Genomic DNA, 18541 nt, shown 5'->3' on the forward strand with positions numbered 1-18541 from the left:
CCCACACCTCAGTTCTTGAGGCTGATGCTATAGGCGATGGTTGTGCGCTCTGGCTCCGGTGTCGCTACAGCACTGTGCTTTGCGTGTGGTGTTTGTTTTGTGGGTGGGAGAGCCAGGTGTTATCTTCAGTACTCGGGCTGCATGCACCTAGGGCTGCCTTCCCTAGGTGCCCTGTAAGTACTGCCCTTGGGGCTTGGGGCCACCTTCCACAGGCTCCTCGGGGTCTGCCTCTGATGGTCCGTTTTATCTTTCGGTTTTTCGGCCGCCTGTTGGGCTCTTGGGTGTTCTGTTCTCCCTTGTTACCGGCAGGTAAGAGGCAGTTTGCACTGGTAGGGGCGCAAGGTGCTGCACAGCTTGTATTCCTGACATAGCGGCCAGCTCTGTTCCTTGGGATTCGCTGTCTTCTTGCGGGGTTTTGGTTTTCTTTTTGGTTTTTGCCTGGTGGGGGTTCTGTCGTTTTATTCCGTTTGTTTTTGCCCTTCCACTGTTCTCCTTGGTGGCGCCCCCTGCTAGGTCCCCGTGAGTGTACACGTCCCTGGGGTACAGCTACAGAAGTTTGCTTGTAGTTTTGGGCGCCGGTTAGCAGCGCCCTGTCTGGGACTACCTGAGCGCGAGTCCTCTTCAAGTAAACGCTCAGGACCCTGGGAATCCCCTAGGGGGCACGTGGGTCCGATGGATGTGACCCCGGAGTCCCCACATGCTGTGTGCGAGTTTGAGGGTTGCTCGGTCCCCTTGTCACAGGGTGACCCTCATTGTTTTTGCCTCTGCCACGCTGCCTGTTGGGTCGGTGATACTTTCGACCCTGAGTCCTGTGAGTGTTGCTGCTTGCTTGTGACTCAATTTACCCAGTCCTCTGATGATTCTCTTCGGGTACAGGCGGCGCGTGCGTTGCAGTCTAGGTTTCGTCTGTTGCAACACACTCGGTTGGTTGCTCACCCGGATGCCCCGAGGCTGCCCCGCTTTGCTTTTTGAGACCCGGACTTGGGGGTGGGGGTCGCTTCGATCCTGGTTCAGTCTGCACCTCCTCGTCCTTCCCCTTCTGTTCGTTCTGGTCCGCCCCCCCTGCTTCCGACCCCGAAGCGTCTGAGGGTTTCGGGGTCGGAGCAGGGGTTACTTGATCTCGAGACTCGGGCAGCTTCAGGAGGTGCCCCTTCCGGGGGATGGGGGCGGCAGAGGCATTCGAGTCTTGTCTCCCGGCCTGACTGGGTCTTCTGGGTCTGACCAGTGGGCCCCCCTTCCTCCAGCTTTTCCGGCTGCTCCGTCCTTGTCTTGTGGGGTTGGGGCTTGGGGAGAGGACTCGGCCTCGGGTCCTGTGGTGAAGGACCTCGAGGCTGGGGAGGGGCTGACTTGGGGGCCTTGGGCCCCGCTGGACCCCGCCTGGGTTTTTCTTCCCTCTGAGCGGGGCTTATTGTTACAAGGAGTGGGGTTTTCTTTTCCCCCCTCTGCGTACGAGTTGGATTTGGTGTCGGCCCCTCCCTGGGTTCGATTCCGTGTTCCCCCGGGTACGTCGGTTCCGTCCTTCCAGAGGTTTTCGGCTTATCGCATCTAACCTGGTGTGGTGCGAGCGGCCTTTGCAGCTTACCTCCTGCGTGACACGGATTATGCCTCGGAAATGGATCCGTCCGAGTTCAGGTTTGGGACTTCGTTCCCTTTCTGGCTCCGTTACGAGGTTCCGGAGTCTTCCTGGCTAGCGGACTGCCCCTTGTTTGTTCTGGATTCCTGGCATTCCTTCTATCGTTCCCGCACGGTGGAGTGACGGGAAGCTTCCACGGTGCTTCAGGTTTACCTGGGGGGCGAGCTTGAGTACCTGAATGAGTGCTTGTTTGCCCCTGCCCTTCCCCGCGATGTGGGTGTTATTCAGCTCCATGTGCAGGTTCCCACCCTTTTGGCGGCGCTCGTTGAGGAGGACTTATGCACCCGGGGCCTTTTGGCTTTGGCCTTGCGGTTCTTTTCCCTCTGTCCTCGGATTGGCTCGTGGAGGATGTGAGGACGTTTGGGTCCATCCCGGGGTCCGGCACCTTGTCCTCTGCTGCGCATTCGTCGGCTAACTTATTGAAACAGTTCACGCCGATTTTGCGGGATGCAGTTTCCCTGTTTTATGTTTCCCGTCTCTTGTGTCGGCAGACGGTGCTGGGTTCCTCCATGGAATCTGCTTGGGCTCTGGCTCTTAGGCGTTCTTCACCTTTTTGTCCTCTTCTGTTTGAGGAGTCGGCCGTGGCGCAGTTTATTCAGGCTGTGTTGGCGGCTTGTCGTTTGATGTCGGACTTGTTGGTTTTCCGAGGGTCCCGGGGTGGGTCTTCCCGGAAGGGTCGTGCCAGGGCTTGGGGTTCCTCTCGTCATGGTAGGCCTCTGGTGTCAGGTTCGGGTTTGGCTCCTTCTGCGGACCCTCCCTCGTCTGGTCGGCGCGGTGTTCGCTCTGTGCGGGGTTCTGGGTCTCGTAAGGGTTGCCGGCCCTTTCGTGGTTTGTCCCATTGACGGGGCGATGGGGGGGGGGCGGCTTGCACTGTTCGCCCGCGCCTGGTCCCACGATTTGTGGGCCTTTTGGGTCGTGTCTCGCGGCCTGCGGTGGCATTGGGTTGCCCCTCCCCCCTTGGGGGGGTCGGGGCTGGCAGGGCAGGTTTCTTCCCCTGCGCTCTGTCGAGTCGTCTTGGAGTGAGTATGCTTGGGCGTCGTCGAAACGACGTCGTCCCTCAGATGCGTTTCCTGTCTGTTTCCGGTTCCAAAACAGGACTGCGCAGACCTGCGGTTCATTCTGGACTTGTCCCGTCTGAACCCCTGGGTTCATTGCCCCTCCTTTCGGATTACTACCCTGTCTCAGGTTCGGCTACTCATGGAGCCGGGTGCTTGGATGGTGTACCTGGACCTCCGGGACGCTTATTGGCATGTCCCGATTCATCCACGGTTCAGGGACTGGCTCGGTTTTGTTGTGGGGCGTCTGAGTTACTGCTTTCGTTGTCTCCCGTTCGGGTTGAACCTGGCACCTCGTGTGTTCACGCGCCTTACACGGGTTGTGGTGGCTCGTTTGCGTCTCCTAGGTGTTCGGGTGTTGGCCTACCTCGACGACTGGCTGGTTTGGGCTCCCAGCCAGTCAGCTTGCTTGCTAGCCAGGGATTTGGTTTTTTCCCAGCTCGCCGGATTCGGGTTCTTGGTGAACTGGAGGAAGTCCCATCTGGTTCCCTCTCAGGTTCGGACTTGGCTGGGTCTCGTTTGGGACTCTCGAACCGCCTCCTTGTCTCTCCCTCCAGAGTCTCTCCTGCGGCTGCGGTCCTGCCTTCGTCTGTTTCTGGTGGGCCCTCGGGTCACCCAGCAGTTGCTCGAAGGGCTGTGCGGGAGCCTAAACTTCGCGATGGTGGTCTACCCGCCAGGTCGGGTTTGGCTTCGTCGGCTGTTCTGGTTCCTTCAGGGTTCCCCCTTCCGTCTCTCTCGCAATCGCAGAGTTCGACCCCCGGGGCCCTTGCGTCGGTTGCTGCGTCACTGGCTTTCTCTTCGGGTTTTTCGGGGTTCAGTGCCTTGGCGCCTACCCGAGCCCTCGCTCGATGTGTACACAGATGCGTCGTCTCTCGGCTGGGGTTTTGTGACCAGTGCTCACCAGGCCGGCCAGGGGCGTTGGGATCCATCCTTCCGTCGAGCTCACAGCATAGTGCGGGAGTTCGCGGCAGTGTGGTTTGCTCTGGGGAGGATTCGGGTGGCCCACGGATCGACGATTCGACTCTTATCGGACTGCTCTCCGGTGGTTCATTGCCTGAACCGCGGGGGTTCAATGCGGTCCTAGTCTCTTTGGGGTTGGTCGCTTCGGGTGACTCGTCTGCTGAGTTCTTGGGGTTTGGCTCTCCTGGTGGTTCATGTACAGGGCGTGTCCAACGTCTTGACCGACGCCCTGTCTCGCTTCGTTCTCCTCTCCACGGAGTGGACGGTCGACAATGAATCCTTCCATTGGCTTTGCCAGAAATTCAGGTGCCCTGAGGTGGACCTCTTCGCGTCGGAGTGGTTGCGGCGTCTTCCCGTTTATGCGGCGCCCTTCCCCGATCGCGAGGCCGTCGCGGTCGACGCCTTTCGGCTAGACTGGTCGAGGTGGGGGTTCCTATACCTCTTTCCCCCAGTTCGGCTGTTGCTCCAGGTCCTGATTCGCTTAGAGACTTACCAGGGGAGAGTTGTCCTCTGGCACCTTAGTGGCCGGCCCAGCCTTCGTTTCAGGCGCTGGTTGCTCGGTGTCCGAACCCCGAGGGTTATCCCGCAGCTCCGCCTCTTTCAGCAGATCGGGCCGGTACGTCACGTGGCTGGTTCGATCTTTTCCTCGAGTCTTAGCATATGGGTTTTTTGATTCGAGTCCATCATCATCTCTATGGTGATCAGGTGGCCTCCTTGTTGGTGTCCCACCTGAGGGCTTCTTCTCGGCGGCAGTTTGAAGTTTCCTGGCGGTCCTTCCGTTTCTTTTTGCGTCTTCGTCGTGTTAGTTCCTCGTCTGTTCGGGTAGTCTTGTCCTTCCTCTCGTGGTTGTTTCAGGACCGTCATCTTATGCCTAACACTGTCGCCTTGTATCGTGCGGCGCTGGCGGAGTCGCTTGTGTGACTACTAACGCATCCTGTTAACGCATCCTTGTGTGACATTTGAAATGAAATTTGGGTGAAATTCCCAAGATGAGAGAGAGTCCGTCTGACTCAGAGGTGGATTCTCCTTCCACACCATAACCCCTCTCCTTCCCACCTCCCCATCGTCTCCCTCAAGCCAGCAACTACTCTTCATAAGGTAAAGTAAATATTAAAACACTACAACAAAACATTTATATTTACTTGTGCGGTATTATATTTACATAAAAAAAAAGTCATACAAGTATGGATGTCTTTGGGAGTGCAACGGATTAAATTTATTTCCTTTATTTTAAATTGGGAAATTTGTTTTTTAAGACGAATTTTCCAGGTAACGAGCTCGGTGCCGTCCTGACTTCTTCCCCCAGCTCCCCTCCCTCCTCTGTGGTTGGGTCGAGCCTCCAGCCCCCGGTGGTGACCCCTTCGTCCCCTGGTGTGGCTAAGTCTTTCGTTGTGACTACTGCGCCTTTTGACCCCTCTCTCTCTAGGGGTTCTCAACGCCGTTCGCGCCCCAACCGCACTTGCTCGATTCCTTCCCGTGCTGACGCGTATCAGGCCTTGTTTGGTCCTGCTTCATGGGCCAAATACTTTGATCTCCTCCCTCTTGATTCTGCACCTCCTCACGATTTCTCCCTCCATCGGCATCTTGTAGATTCCGTGGATGCGTCTGTTACTTTCAACCCCACTCGTCTCGGTACACGTGTCGTTGCTGCTCCTTCTCAAGATGCGGCTTCCCGCTTGGCTGCCTTATCTTGCCTTGGCGAGATCCCTGTTCGGGTCTCCAAGAACGTTCAGATGAATGCCAGTGTTGGCACTATTCTCCTCCCACCCCATGTTGCAACCGGTGTTCGGAATCTGCAGGATTGCCACGATGATATTCGGCATATCCTTGATGCCCAAGGCCATTCTGTCCTCCAGGTTGACTCGTTTACTCGTCCCCCTCGTGGTCGTCGCCGTCAACCCCTTCGCGTTGTGAAGATCACCTTTGATGGTAGGACCCTTCCATCCTCTGTCATTCTTGCTGGTGCTAGGTGCTCTGTCCAGGAGTATATTCCTTCTCCTCGACTTTGTAACAAGTGCTGGAGGTTTGGGCATGGTGCCCTCCGCTGCTCTGGGACTGTCTCTCTCTGTCCTTTGTGTGGGAGTGAAGGTCACTCTAAGTCGGAGTGCACTTCTCCCCAGGCTCGTTGCCTCAACTGTGGTGAGGCCCATCCTACCTTCTCCCGTGCGTGTGTCCATTACAAGCTTGAGGCAGCCGTCCTCAACTTGAAGCACCGGGAGCGTTTATCTTTTCCTGAGGCGAGACGCCAGGTTCGCCGGCTCCCGCCTTTTGCTAATATCTCTTATGCTCGCGTGTTGCGCTCTTCTCTCCTCGTCCTTCCCGCCTTCCTCAGACTCACAACCGTTTCCGGGCCTTGGACCCTGATGCGCCCACTGCCCCCTCCTTTGTCCCTTTGGGTTCTCTCCCGACGGATCCTCCTCCTGGTCCTCGGTCTGGGGTTCCCCTTCCTTCTACCCGGTCTGTCGTGTCTCCTGTGTCTTCTTCCTCGTCCCCCTCCGATCCTCCTTCCCATCCTCTTCCTCCATCTATCGGCTCTCCCCACCGCCTGTCAGTGCAGGCGGATGTCCATCGCTCTCCTAACGGCCGTCATGTGTGCTCTCGTTCGGCTTCTCCTGTTGAGACACTGGAGTCCGTTGCCCGGTACGTAGTTGCTGGGACACCGGTCCCTTTAAGTCAGAAGCGAAAGCCTGGCTCCTCTCCTTCCTCTTCCCCGGCGGGTAAGAAGGCTTCGCTTTCTTCCTCAGCTCCTACTTCTGGCTCTGTTGCTTCTTCCCCTCCCGTTTCAGTGATTGCGCCCCCTGTTCCTGCTATGGAGGTTTCTTTGGCCCCTGCTTCCCTTTCGGTTGCTGCTCTTGCTGAGGTGTGCTCCCCTCTTTCTACTCCCCCTCTTCCTGCTGCTGTCCTTGACTTCTCCTCTCCGTTGTCTCCTCCTCCTCTTCCTCCTCCTCCTCCTCCTCCTCCTCCTCCTCCTCCTCCTCCTCCTCCTCCTCCTCCGGACCCCGCCCGCCCACCTCTGATCTGTTCTCCCGTTTCCTTCCCTCCGTCTTTGCTCAGTTTACCCATGCCCCCTAACCCTGACTTTGCTGACCCTGATCCCGACCCTGATATTCTTTAACGTGCTCTGTTGCTCTTTCACCTTTGTTTCTTCCTTGTTCTCTGTTTTTGTCCTTTCTCTTCTCGTCGTTGTCCATTCTTCAATGGAACGTTCGAGGTTATTACGCCAATTTCCTCGAACTCCAACTTCTGATTTCGCGGTTTTTGCCCCTTTGTGTCTATCTCCAGGAGTCAATGCTTGGTGCTCGTCCTGGTCGTTTTCGTGGCTATTCCTTTCTCTCTCCCCCCCCCCCCAGCCATTGCTGGGGCTTCTAATTCTTCTGCTCTCTTGATTCGTGCTGATGTTCCCTTTGTTCCTTTGCTTTTTCCTTCGCCTCTCCATTGTTCTGCTGCTCGTATCTTTGTGGGGAAATGGTACACAGTTTGTTCCATTTATCTCCCCCCCGAGTGTCCCGCTCGCTCTTCCTGATTTGAAACACCTCCTAGACTCCTTGCCGGAGCCTGTGCTCCTGCTGGGTGACTTCAATTGTCGTCATTCTCTTTGGGGTGACGTTCTGACGAATACCCGGGGTCGCCTCCTTGAGCCGTTTCTCCTCTCTTCTTCCCTGTCTCTTCTGAATTCTGGTGAGCCCACTCATTTGGACTCTCGGACTCGCACCCTTTCTTGTCTTGATCTTTCTCTCTGCTCTTCTTCTCTTTACTTAGATTTCACGTGGCAGGTTCTTGATGACCTCCATGGAAGTGATCATTTCCCCATCCTTGTTTCCTTTTTCTCTTTTCGCCCTTTCCTCTCTTTCCCTAGGTGGCAGTTTGCTAAGGCAGACTGGACCCTATTTACCCTCAGTGCTGCTCTCTCTGACCTCTCCCTTCTGCCTCTCTCTCGCGCTCTCCTCCTTTTTCATGACACTGTCTTCACCGCTGCCCTCCGCTCTATTCCTCGCTCTTCCTTTTGGGGTCCACGGAAGTGCGTTCCCTGGTGGAATGCGGACTGTGCTCGGGCTGTCCGCTGTAAGCGTGCAGCCTGGAAGAGGCACCGCCATAGGCAGACGACCGATTCTTTTCTTTTCTTTCGGAAAGTGAATGCGGTGGCCCGTAGGGCCATCCGTACGGCTAAACGTGAATGTTGGGCATCTTATGTCTCAACAATTACGTCCGAAACCCCTCTGGCCCAGATCTGGAAGCGTATCCGCAAGATAGCGGGTAAGTTCGTTCCCGATGTTTCTCCGGTCCTTCACCTCCATGATACTCTTGTGGCGGACCCGTTGCAGGTCGCTTCCGAACTGGGTTCCCACTTTTCTTCTGTTAGCTCTGGTCTTCATCTTCCCCAATCTTTCCTTCTTCGTAAACCTGTCCTTGAGTCTCGTCCTTTAGATTTCTGCACTCATCTTCAGCTTCCCTATAATGATCCCTTCTCTCTCTCTGAACTTCGTTCTGCCCTGGCCCTCTGCGGTTCTACGGCGGCGGGCTCCGATGGTATTCATTATGAGATGCTTCGCCATCTCCCTCCGAGCACGTCTCAGTATTTACTGAGTCTGTATAATCGGATCTGGGAGTCGTCGTCAGTCCCTGAGGACTGGCTCGATGCCGTTGTCCTCCCTGTTCGCAAACCAGGGTCTCTGGGTACTTCCCCTAAGGACTTTCGCCCTATTGCTCTCACAAGTTGTGTCTGCAAACTCTTTGAACGTATGGTTAACGTTCGTCTGATGTGGTTCCTGGAACACCATCACCACCTCTCCCCTTCTCAATTTGGTTTCCGCAAGTGCCGCAGCACGACAGATGTCCTGGTGAACTTGGAGGTCTATATTCGTACTGCTTTTGCTGCGAAGACCTCCGTTGTTGCCGTACTTTTTGACCTGGAAAAGACTTACGACACCACTTGGCGTTATCATATCCTATCTCAACTTCATTCTTTTGGCCTTCGTGGTCATCTCCCTCTCTTCCTCCGCAGCTTCCTCTCTCATCGTTCCTTTCGGGTGCGCCTTGGTACCGCTCTCTCTGCCTCTTTTCAGCAATATGAAGGTGTGCCCCAGGGTAGTGTTCTGAGCACTACTCTTTTTCTGGTTGCCCTCAATGGTCTTCTTTCCTCTCTTCCTTCTGGTGTCTTCTCCACTCTCTATGTCGATGATCTTACCCTTTGTTGTCAGGGTGATGATTCGCCTGTCCTTCAACGCCGGCTTCAACTTGCAATTGATGCCGTGTCGTCTTGGGCCACTGATCATGGCTTCAAGTTCTCTACTTCTAAGACTTGTGCCATGACATTTACGCGGAAACGGGTTGTTCTTCGTCCCTCTGTCACTTTATGGTCATCCCCTTGAATACAAAGATTCCGCGAAGCTTTTGGGGTTATTCCTTGACACTCGTTTGTATTGGTCTCCCCATATCTCTTACCTCCGTGTTGAGTGCTCTAAGGCCCTTACCCTCCTTCGGGTCTTGTCCCATACTTCTTGGGGGGGCAGATAGGCGCACTCTCCTTGCTTTACATTCCTCTCTCGTCCTGTCTAAGCTCGATTATGGTTGCCCTGCTTACTCGTCTGCTTCTCCTTCTACTCTTCGCTGTCTTGATGCTTTGCACCATACCGGGTTGCGCCTCAGTTCTGGTGCCTTTCGTTCGACTCCCGTCTTTAGCTTGTATGTTGACACTGGCTTGCTGTCTCTCCAGGACCGCCGTGATTGCTACTGTCTTCGCTATCTTGCGCGGTCCTTGCAACATCCTTCCTCTCGCCTCTGTCGTGCTTTAACTTTTACCCCTCCTGCGGTTCCTGTTCCTCTTCACCACCTCCCTCTTTCTGTCCGGTTATCTCGTCTGCAGGATTCTCTTTCCGTTCGTATTTCTGATGTTTCTCCTCGTGTTGTTCCTTCTTTGCCCCCGTGGAGGGTCCCCTCTTCCGCGGTTTTGTACATCCTTGACCCGTATCACTAAAGCTTTTACCCCTCCTACGGTTCTAAAACGCCTTTTCCTCGAGCACTTTTCTTCTCACTCCCGCTCCATTTCTGTCTTCACCGATGGGTCTAAGTCAGCGGACGGTGTTGGCTACTCTGTTGTTTTTCCTGATCGCACTTATGTGTGTCTCTTGCCTCCGGAGACTAGCATCTTTACAGCGGAACTTTATGCTATTCTCTATGCTCTTCGTCTCCTGCTTTCTCGTTGTCAGTCTTCCTTTGTAGTTGTTGTTGACTCTCGTAGTGCCCTCATGGCTCTCGGGTCCTTTAATCCAGTTCATCCAGTGGTTGTCGAGATCCAGCATTGGCTGTTTCTCGTTCACAGTAAATTTAAGTCGGTTGAGTTTTGTTGGGTTCCCAGCCATATTGGTGTCTCTTTAAATGAGCGTGCGGATGCTGCCGCCAAGGAAGCTGTCCGCTCTTGTCCCATCTCTCGTAAGGGCATTCCGTATTCCGACTTTTACCCGGTTATCCATTCCTCAGTCCTTACCCGTTGGCAGGCTTCTTGGTTGTCTGTTACTGGTAACAAGCTACGTACTCTTAAATGTTGTATTTCCTCGTGGCAGTCCTCCTTCCACCGTAACCGGCGGTGGGAAACAGCTCTGGCGAGGTTGCGTATTGGCCATACTCGCTTAACCCATGGTCACTTGATGGAGCGCCGCCCTGCTCCTTATTGTCCTAGTTGCATTGTCCCTCTTACGGTCGTGCATGTCCTTCTTGAATGTCCTGACTTCCAGGACGAGCGTGTTTCTTGCTTTCCGACCGCCCCTCGCGGTCACCTGTCCCTCGATAGAATTCTTGGTGACTCGGATACTTTTGATATCGTTCGCCTTATGCGTTTTTGTTCTCGTATTGGCATCCTTGTTGATATTTAGCGCCCTCTGATTATTTTGCGTATTTGATGGTGCTACATAGCCTTCCCGGTTTGGTGCCTTCTTTTGATAATTACTTGCTTACTTTTTTCTACAAAGTGATAGGGGTAGGCAAACCAGTAAAGTGGTACATAAAGGCAAACCAACAAAATCAATAGAGAGAGGGGGAGTGAAGAATAAGGAGAGGGGGAACAAGTTCCTGAAGATTGCATACACCAACATAGATGGAGTGAGATCGAAGATACTGGAGTTAAGTGATGTAATACAGCTGCAGACACCAGACATTGTTGCACTCACAGAGACAAAGCTTGAAGATGTAATTTTAAATGAGGTCATATTCCCAAGGGGCTACTCAATTTGGAGACGGGACAGAAAAATTAGGAAAGGCGGTGGCGTTGCTGTGCTGATGAAAGAACACCTAAAGGTGAAAGAAATAATGACTGCCAATCCACAAGAAGTTGACATAATAGCACTAGAGATCTGCCATGTGGATGATAAACTAATGATCATAAATTCATATAGTCCACCGCAAAGCAGCACATGGTCAAAGGAGGAGCTAGATAGTAAACACGAAGGTCTTATAACAATAATGTGAGATTATAGTGAGAGCGGATAACGATAGATCACGACTGTTGATAGACGGTGACTTCAACTTGAAATCCACAGACTGGGAAGCATATGAAGCTAAAACAGAAGATTTTTGGACCTGTAGATTTGTAGACCTCATCCTGTAAACATTCTTGTATCAACATGTTAAACAAGCTACGAGGATGAGGGAAGGGGATGTTCCCTCCATGCTAGATTTGATATTTACCAGGAAGGAGGAAGAGATATTTGAAATTCAGTACCTTCCTCCCTTGGGTAAAAGTGACCATGTCTTTTTGGGAATAAAGTATGCAATGCATTATAAGCTGGAAGAAAATAAGGAGGTTGAAGCAGTTGAAAAACCTGACTTTAGGAGAGGACATTATGGCCACCTTAGAAATTTTTTTAGTGAGTATAATTGGACAGACTTGATGTTAGACAAGGAAGTGAATGAGATGTATGTCAAGTTTTGTGAAATATATGATAAAGGCACAAAAAAAATTATACCAAAACAGAGATGCAGAACTAGGAAACAGGATTGGTTCAATAGAAGTTGCGAGAGGGCCAGAGACCAAAAGTAAAAAAAATGGAATCAATACAGGAAGAGGCCAAACCCCCGAACATACCAGCGATACAATGATGCGAGAAACAACTACACGGCAGTGAGGAGAGAGGCAGAAAGAAATTTTGAAAAAGGGATTGCAGACAAATGTAAAACAGAACCAGGTCTATTCTATAAATTCATAAACAACAAATTGCAGGTAAAGGATAATATTCAGAGGTTGAAAATGGGAAATTGATTCACGGAAAAAGAAAAGGAAATGTGTGAAATTCTAAACGAAAAGTTCCAAAGTGTGTTTGTACAAAATGAAATCTTCAGGGTACCAGACACAATAAGAATTCCAGAGAACAACATAGAGCAGATAGAGGTGTCTAGAGATGAAGTGGAAAAAATGCTCAAGGAGCTAAGTAAGAACAAAGCTGTTGGTCCAGATGGAGTTTCACCATGGGTTCTGAGAGAATGTGCACCTGAGCTCAGCATTCCACCTAAACTGATTTTTCAGGCATCCCTGTGTACAGGAGTTGCTGATGTGTGGAAAAAGGCTAACATAGTTCCAATCTACAAAAGTGGAAACAGGGAAGGCTCCTTTAATTATAGACCGGTAACATTGACTAGTGTAATAGTCAAAATATTGGAAAAAATAATTAGAACTAAATGGGTAGAACACCTGGAGGAAAACGATATAATATCAGACAGACAGTATGGTTTTCGATCTGGAATATCCTGTGTAATGAACTTGCTCAGTTTTTATGATCAAGCCACAGAGATATTACAGGAAAGAGATGGTTGGGTTGACTGCATCTATCTGGACCTAAAAAAGACTTTCGACCGAGTTCCCCATAAGAGGTTGTTCTGGAAACTGGAACATATTGGAGGAGTGACAGGTAAGCTACTAACATGGATATAAAATTTCCTAACTGACAGAAAAATGAGGGCCGTAATCAGAGGCAAGGTATTGGATTAGAGGAATGTTACGAGTGGAGTACCACAGGGTTCAGTTCTTGCACCGGTAATGTTCATTGTCTACATAAACGATCTACCAGTGGGAATACAGAATTACATGAACATGTTTGCTGATGATGCTAAGATAATAGGGAAGATAAGAAACCTAGATGATTGTCATGCCCCTCAAGAAGACCTGGACAAAATAAGTATATGCAGCAACACTTGCCAAATTGAATTTAATATGAATAAATGCCATGTTATGGAATGTGGAATTGGAGAACATAGACCCCACAACCTATAAATTATGTGAGAAATCTTTAAAGAATTCTGACAAAGAAAGGGATCTAGGGGTGGTTCTAGATAGAAAACTGTCACCTGAGGACCACATTAAGAACATTGTGTGAGGAGCCTATGCTACACTTTCTAACCTCAGAATTGCTTTTAAATACATGGATGGAGAAATACTAAAAAAATTGTTTACGACTTTTATTAGACCAAAGGTGGAATATGCAGCGGTTGTATGGTGTCCATATCTTAAGAAGCACATCAACAAACTGGAAAAGGTGCAACGACATGCCACTAAGTGGCTCCCAGAACTGAAGGACAAGAGCTACGAGGAGAGATTAGAGGCATTAAATATGCAAAAACTAGAAGATAGAAGAAAAAGAGGCGATATGATCACTACGTTCAAAATAGTAACAGAATCGATAAAATTGATAGGGAAGAATTCTTGAGACCCGAAACTTCAAGAACAAGAGGTTATAGATTTAAACTAACGAAACAAAGCTGCTGGAGAAATATACGAAAATTCACTTTTGTAAATAGAGTGGTAGACGGTTGGAACAAGTTAAGTGAGAAGGTGGTGGAGGCCAAAACCGTCAGTAATTTCAAAGCATTATATGACAAAGAGTGCTGGGGAGATGGGACACCACGAGCGTAGCTCTCATCCGGTAACTACACTTTGGTAATTACTTAGGTAATTACACACATACACTTATACACACATACATATATACATACTCGGCCTCTGAACTGAGGAGAGTTGATGGGGTGGAGGTCTGGGACCCCCTCCTGGGAAGTGGGGGGAGTTGTGCACCACTAATGCACGGCATTTGTAGTGACGTCATACTTGTATCCCTGGTTTTGATTAGGGAGTTCTGTTGCTAGTTTGGCTTTCGGTTTGCAAATTCTTTGATCAGCAGTAGTTTTGGAATTCCTACCTTTCTGGGTGCCTGACCTGGTAGATGACAAAGACTGCTTCCAATTGCACGAGGGTGTCTTTAGGTCATTGCTCCTCATGCCTCTCTTGAATGGGGCCAGGTTCTGGTACTGGTCCCCGGTAGGCCTAGAACACCTTCGATTGACTGTTCCCACAGTCTAATATATATACACATCAGCCCGGTATAGCTCTGGGGGGCCAACGGGTCTCGCTCAGAAAATGGCGTTTCATTACATTCAACGTTGGTTTTATTTGAATTAATTTTCATTTGCCAAGTGGTGCTCCATACTTATTGTGTCCAGGTCTTCAATGGCGTGACAATTGTCCAAGTTTCATATCTTTCTTATTATCAAAGTTTCTTGTGGGTAAGAGCCCAAGCTAGCAGGGCTGAAACCAACATCACATCCTTCAAATATTGCTTAAGATAATATTAGGCCAACCCCTCCTTGTATCATGCCTATCGTAAATTCAAATGCATTGATTCTGTACTCGATATAGAAGCTTATGTGAAATAGTCATGTCATTAATAAAGTATACAGTACTGTACTTTAAAATTTGTCAGTGAGATGCTTTATTGCAAGTTTAGGGTTAGATAAACAAATATGACTAGCTTTAGCATGATTAAAATGAAGCATAATTTTTTGCAGAAGTTTGAGTGGACCAAGCGTCGTGCAGAGCCCCAGCCCCTGGACTTTCCCAACACGGTGAACACACTGGAGGCTCTGGAGCGTGTCCTGAGGCTGCCTTCGGTAGCCAGCAAGAGATACTTGACAAACAAGGTAGCATTATTGAATCCTTGAATCATATTGTAGACTGTGGCTATAAAATGGTTTTGTATACTTTTCATGGGTTGAAGTCATTAAAGAGATTATTGTTCATATATATATTTATTGACTTTGCTTGCCAGGGTAAGCTTAGTTAACTAATGACTATATAGCACTTGTAAGGGGTCAGGATAAGGATTTGGGATAGGACAGGGGAAAAGAATGGTGTCCAACCACTAGGACAGTCGGGGATTGAACACCAACCTGCTTGATGTGAGACTGCCCTCTACCGTCCAGCCCACGTGGCTGGACAGTTACAGTTGGACATTTGGCTTGTTCATCCAAGCTTTAATTCTCTTCACTACATATCTGAAATAACATGAAAGTAAATATTGTGACAATTGAAAGGAAATAACACTGTTGGTGTTACAATGCTCAACCCACTTGGCTGTACTGTCATGTATACCAAGATAAATGTCAACATGGCAGAAATATTTATAAATAATTTGTGCACATTTCCATAAAAAATCAGTGTTGTATTTAAACATATCTTGGTCATGAAGACATTTATGTTGGTATGCATGACGTTACAGCTGCATGGTTGAGCCTTGTAACACCAATAGTGAAGTCTGTTTTAAGTGTAAATGATTTAAGTTTTTTTGTGATCAAAATTGTGTTGTCTAAATATGAACAGAGCCTTAAACCCTCTGCCCCTCTTGTAACCTGGCAGTAAATAAGCACCCATGAATTAGGTAGCTGTTTAGTTGGTCTTGCAGGACCCTGATAAGTTATACAAGCTTATTATTCCTGACAATGGGAAAGAAAAAATCTTTTGCATATACTGTATATAATGAGTAAACCTGTTGGCACTGCCATTTTAAATACATACTAGAAAGTTGGACCGTCAGTAGCTTGTAACTGTAATTTAATTAGTATGGCTGGTTTAAAAGGCCTCCCAGTGAAAACTAATTTGATGAAATGTGCAAAAATTTGTAAAATATTTTTCCAGGTGGATCGATCAGTGAGTGGCTTGGTTGCACAACAGCAGTGTGTGGGCCCTTTGCACACTCCTCTGGCAGATGTTGCAGTCACTGCGGCCTCGTACTTCAGCAAGGTCAGTTGGTACAGCAGTCATCTCGGGAATTAAGCCAGTTTTGAGATGAAATTTTGGAAGATTTCACTTAAAATTAGTAGTTTTTGTAATATTTCTTTAACCCTTAGGCTGCTCTAGACTATTTGGGTGACCCCCAAAGGCACAAAAAATCAAATGTTTTTTGGTCTTAAAATACTCTTAATTTGTGTTCCCTGATCACGAGACAAAAAAAAAATGTACTTGCCAGTGACATAAATGAGCTGACAAGATGAGTGATGAAGTCATACTCGATATGCACGCTCGTGCAATGTGTAATTACCTAAGTGTAGTTACAGGATGAGAGCTCCGCTCATGGTGTACCGTCTCCCCAGCACTGTCATATAACAATTTGAAATTACTGACGGTCTTGGCCTACACCACCTTCTCCCCTAACTTGTTCCAACCGTCTACCACTCTGTTTGCGAAAGTGAATTTTCTTATATTTCTTCGGCATCCGTGTTTAGCTAGTTTAAATCTATGACCTCTTGTTCTTAAAGTTCCAGGTCTCAGGAAATCTTCCCTATCGATTTTATCAATTCCTGTTACTATTTTGTACCTAGTGATCATATCACCTCTTTTTCACCTGTCTTCTAGTTTTGGAATATTTAATGCCTCTAACCTCTCCTCGTAGCTCTTGTCCTTCAGTTCTGGGAGCCACTTAGTGGCATGTCTTTGCACCTTTTCCAGTTTGTTGATGTACTTCTTAAGATATGGGCACCATACAACCGCTGCATATTCCAGCTTTAGTCTAACAAAAGTCGTGAACAATTTCCATAGTATTTCACCATCCATGTACAGTACAACCTCGATTCAACGTACTATATGGGACCACCCCCAGTTCGTTGGAGCATTGAATTCGTTGCAAGAGGTGACCTTCAAGAGGCGTTTGCGTCAGTGTTTTTTTTTTTCTTGTACACAATAAAAATGCATTGTATCATATTACTTACTGTACCTATATTTTACTATACTAAAAATATTGTAATTCATGTATTTACCTTATTGTTGGAGTTATGTCCATCTTGAAGTTTTGTGAAGTTGTGAATGCTCTACAGTAAATAGGTACTGCAGTGCATTAAGCAGTTAGCACTGTATTATTAAAAGTGGTTTTGCTGTATGTTGAGTACTACAATACAGTTCTTGAAAACTATTGTACATTAGAATTATTGTAACTTTAATTTTAACACTGTACACACTTAAATTTAACGCTTATTCTAATTGTTCATTTCACACACGATGTTTTTAGATGTTTGCATCAGCTTTGCTGGTGCTCGCTGCTGCTGTGTTGGCTTCAGCTGCTTTTGTGCTGGTGCTGGGTACGGCTGTGCTGGTGCTGGGTACGGCTGTGCTGGTGCTGGGTACGGCTGTGCTGGTGCTGGGTACGGCTGTGCTGGTGCTGGGTACGGCTGTGCTGGTGCTGGGTACGGCTGTGCTGGTGCTGGGTACGGCTGTGCTGGTGCTGGGTACGGCTGTGCTGGTGCTGGGTACGGCTGTGCTGGTGCTGGGAACGGCTGTGCTGGTGCTGGGAACGGCTGTGCTGGTGCTGGGAACGGCTGTGCTGGTGCTGGGTACGGCTGTGCTGATTGATTTGCTGCTAGTTCGTGAAAAATATTGACTCATTTTCATTTGTTTCCTTCTTTTTGTCATGTCCTTGAGACAAATATCTTTCATTGTCCTTAGGTGTTGATAAAAGCCTGGTAGCTCTGGATTGTCAGTTTGTGAAACAATATCAAGGAGTTTTTCAACATAGAACAATGCGTCAGCACACGTAGCAGATTGTAAACTGCTATCATTCTCATCCTCATCTTCCTCTCCGTCGTCGTCAACAGTGCCAGTAACATTTTGTATAATCTCATCATCTGTTAAATGACCAATGGGTGGATCGACTGCATCAATATCTAACCACTCCTCCACATCGTTCAGCGTCAACTCCACCTCACCAGCGGCACGCAGTTCTTGATAAATATCATTTGAAAATCCTTCAAAATCCATTTCTTCCTCAGTCACTTCATCAGCATGATCAAGCAACAGGAGTTTTTTCCAACAATTTCTTAATGTTGACTCTTGAACTTCATCCCAAACTTTAGCCCAGTTGTAAATGCCTTCCTTAATTGAGTATTTTTTGTAACGTTCCAGTGTTGCTTGACCTCGCGAATCGGTTCCTTGTCTTTTGTCTTCATCTGACTCAAACACCACCATGATTTCTTTATTCATTGCTCGTTTGTAGAGCCTTTTCATTGCATACATAACACCCATATCCATTGGCTGGATCAGAGAGGTGGTATTGGGAGGCAAGGCCATACATTTGATGCGTTCATCATGTGACGTTAATTTGTCGAGCCCTACATGAGCTGGGGCATTGTCAACCAAGAGACAGCCTTGACATCATTCCGTCTCACTCCACACTTCTTTATCTGAAAATCTCTTACTTCTTTGCAAAAATGATTTTTGAACCAGTCTACAAAAATATCTCTAGTAAACCAAGCTGTTTTAGAGCTGTAGTAGACCACAGGTAGCTTGTTCATTAAATTTTTCAAAGCACGTGGGTTTTTTGACTTCCCCACAATGGCGGACTTTGTTCTGTGACTTCCGTCTGCATTTGCACACAGCATGGCAGAAACTTTTTCTTTGTTTACCTTACGGCCAGGAACACTCTCATCTAGCCTAGATGCCAAAGTGTTGTTCTGCAAGCATTTCCAATTAAAGCCTGTTTCATCGGCATTGTATACCTGAAAACGCCTTAGATCATTTGTTATTATGTAATCATTTAATTTACACTTAAATGGCTCGACTGAATCCGCATCTGCACTTAATGATTCTCCA

At 48.7% G+C, this 18541-nt stretch overlaps 1 protein-coding gene across 1 annotated transcript in view; it reads left to right on the forward strand.

Annotated features, from left to right (window-relative positions):
• Positions 1-18541, forward strand: part of LOC123766585 (phosphoribosylformylglycinamidine synthase) — a 452541-nt gene that overhangs the window by 283224 nt on the left and 150776 nt on the right. Inside the window, exons 21-22 of the mRNA XM_069302853.1 lie at positions 14473-14604; positions 15599-15703. Coding sequence (XP_069158954.1) covers positions 14473-14604; positions 15599-15703 — 237 coding nt within the window. The remainder of the gene's footprint in view (positions 1-14472; positions 14605-15598; positions 15704-18541) is intronic.

Source organism: Procambarus clarkii, chromosome 5, assembly GCF_040958095.1.
Source record: "Procambarus clarkii isolate CNS0578487 chromosome 5, FALCON_Pclarkii_2.0, whole genome shotgun sequence".
NCBI classification, from domain to species: Eukaryota; Metazoa; Arthropoda; class Malacostraca; order Decapoda; family Cambaridae; genus Procambarus; species Procambarus clarkii.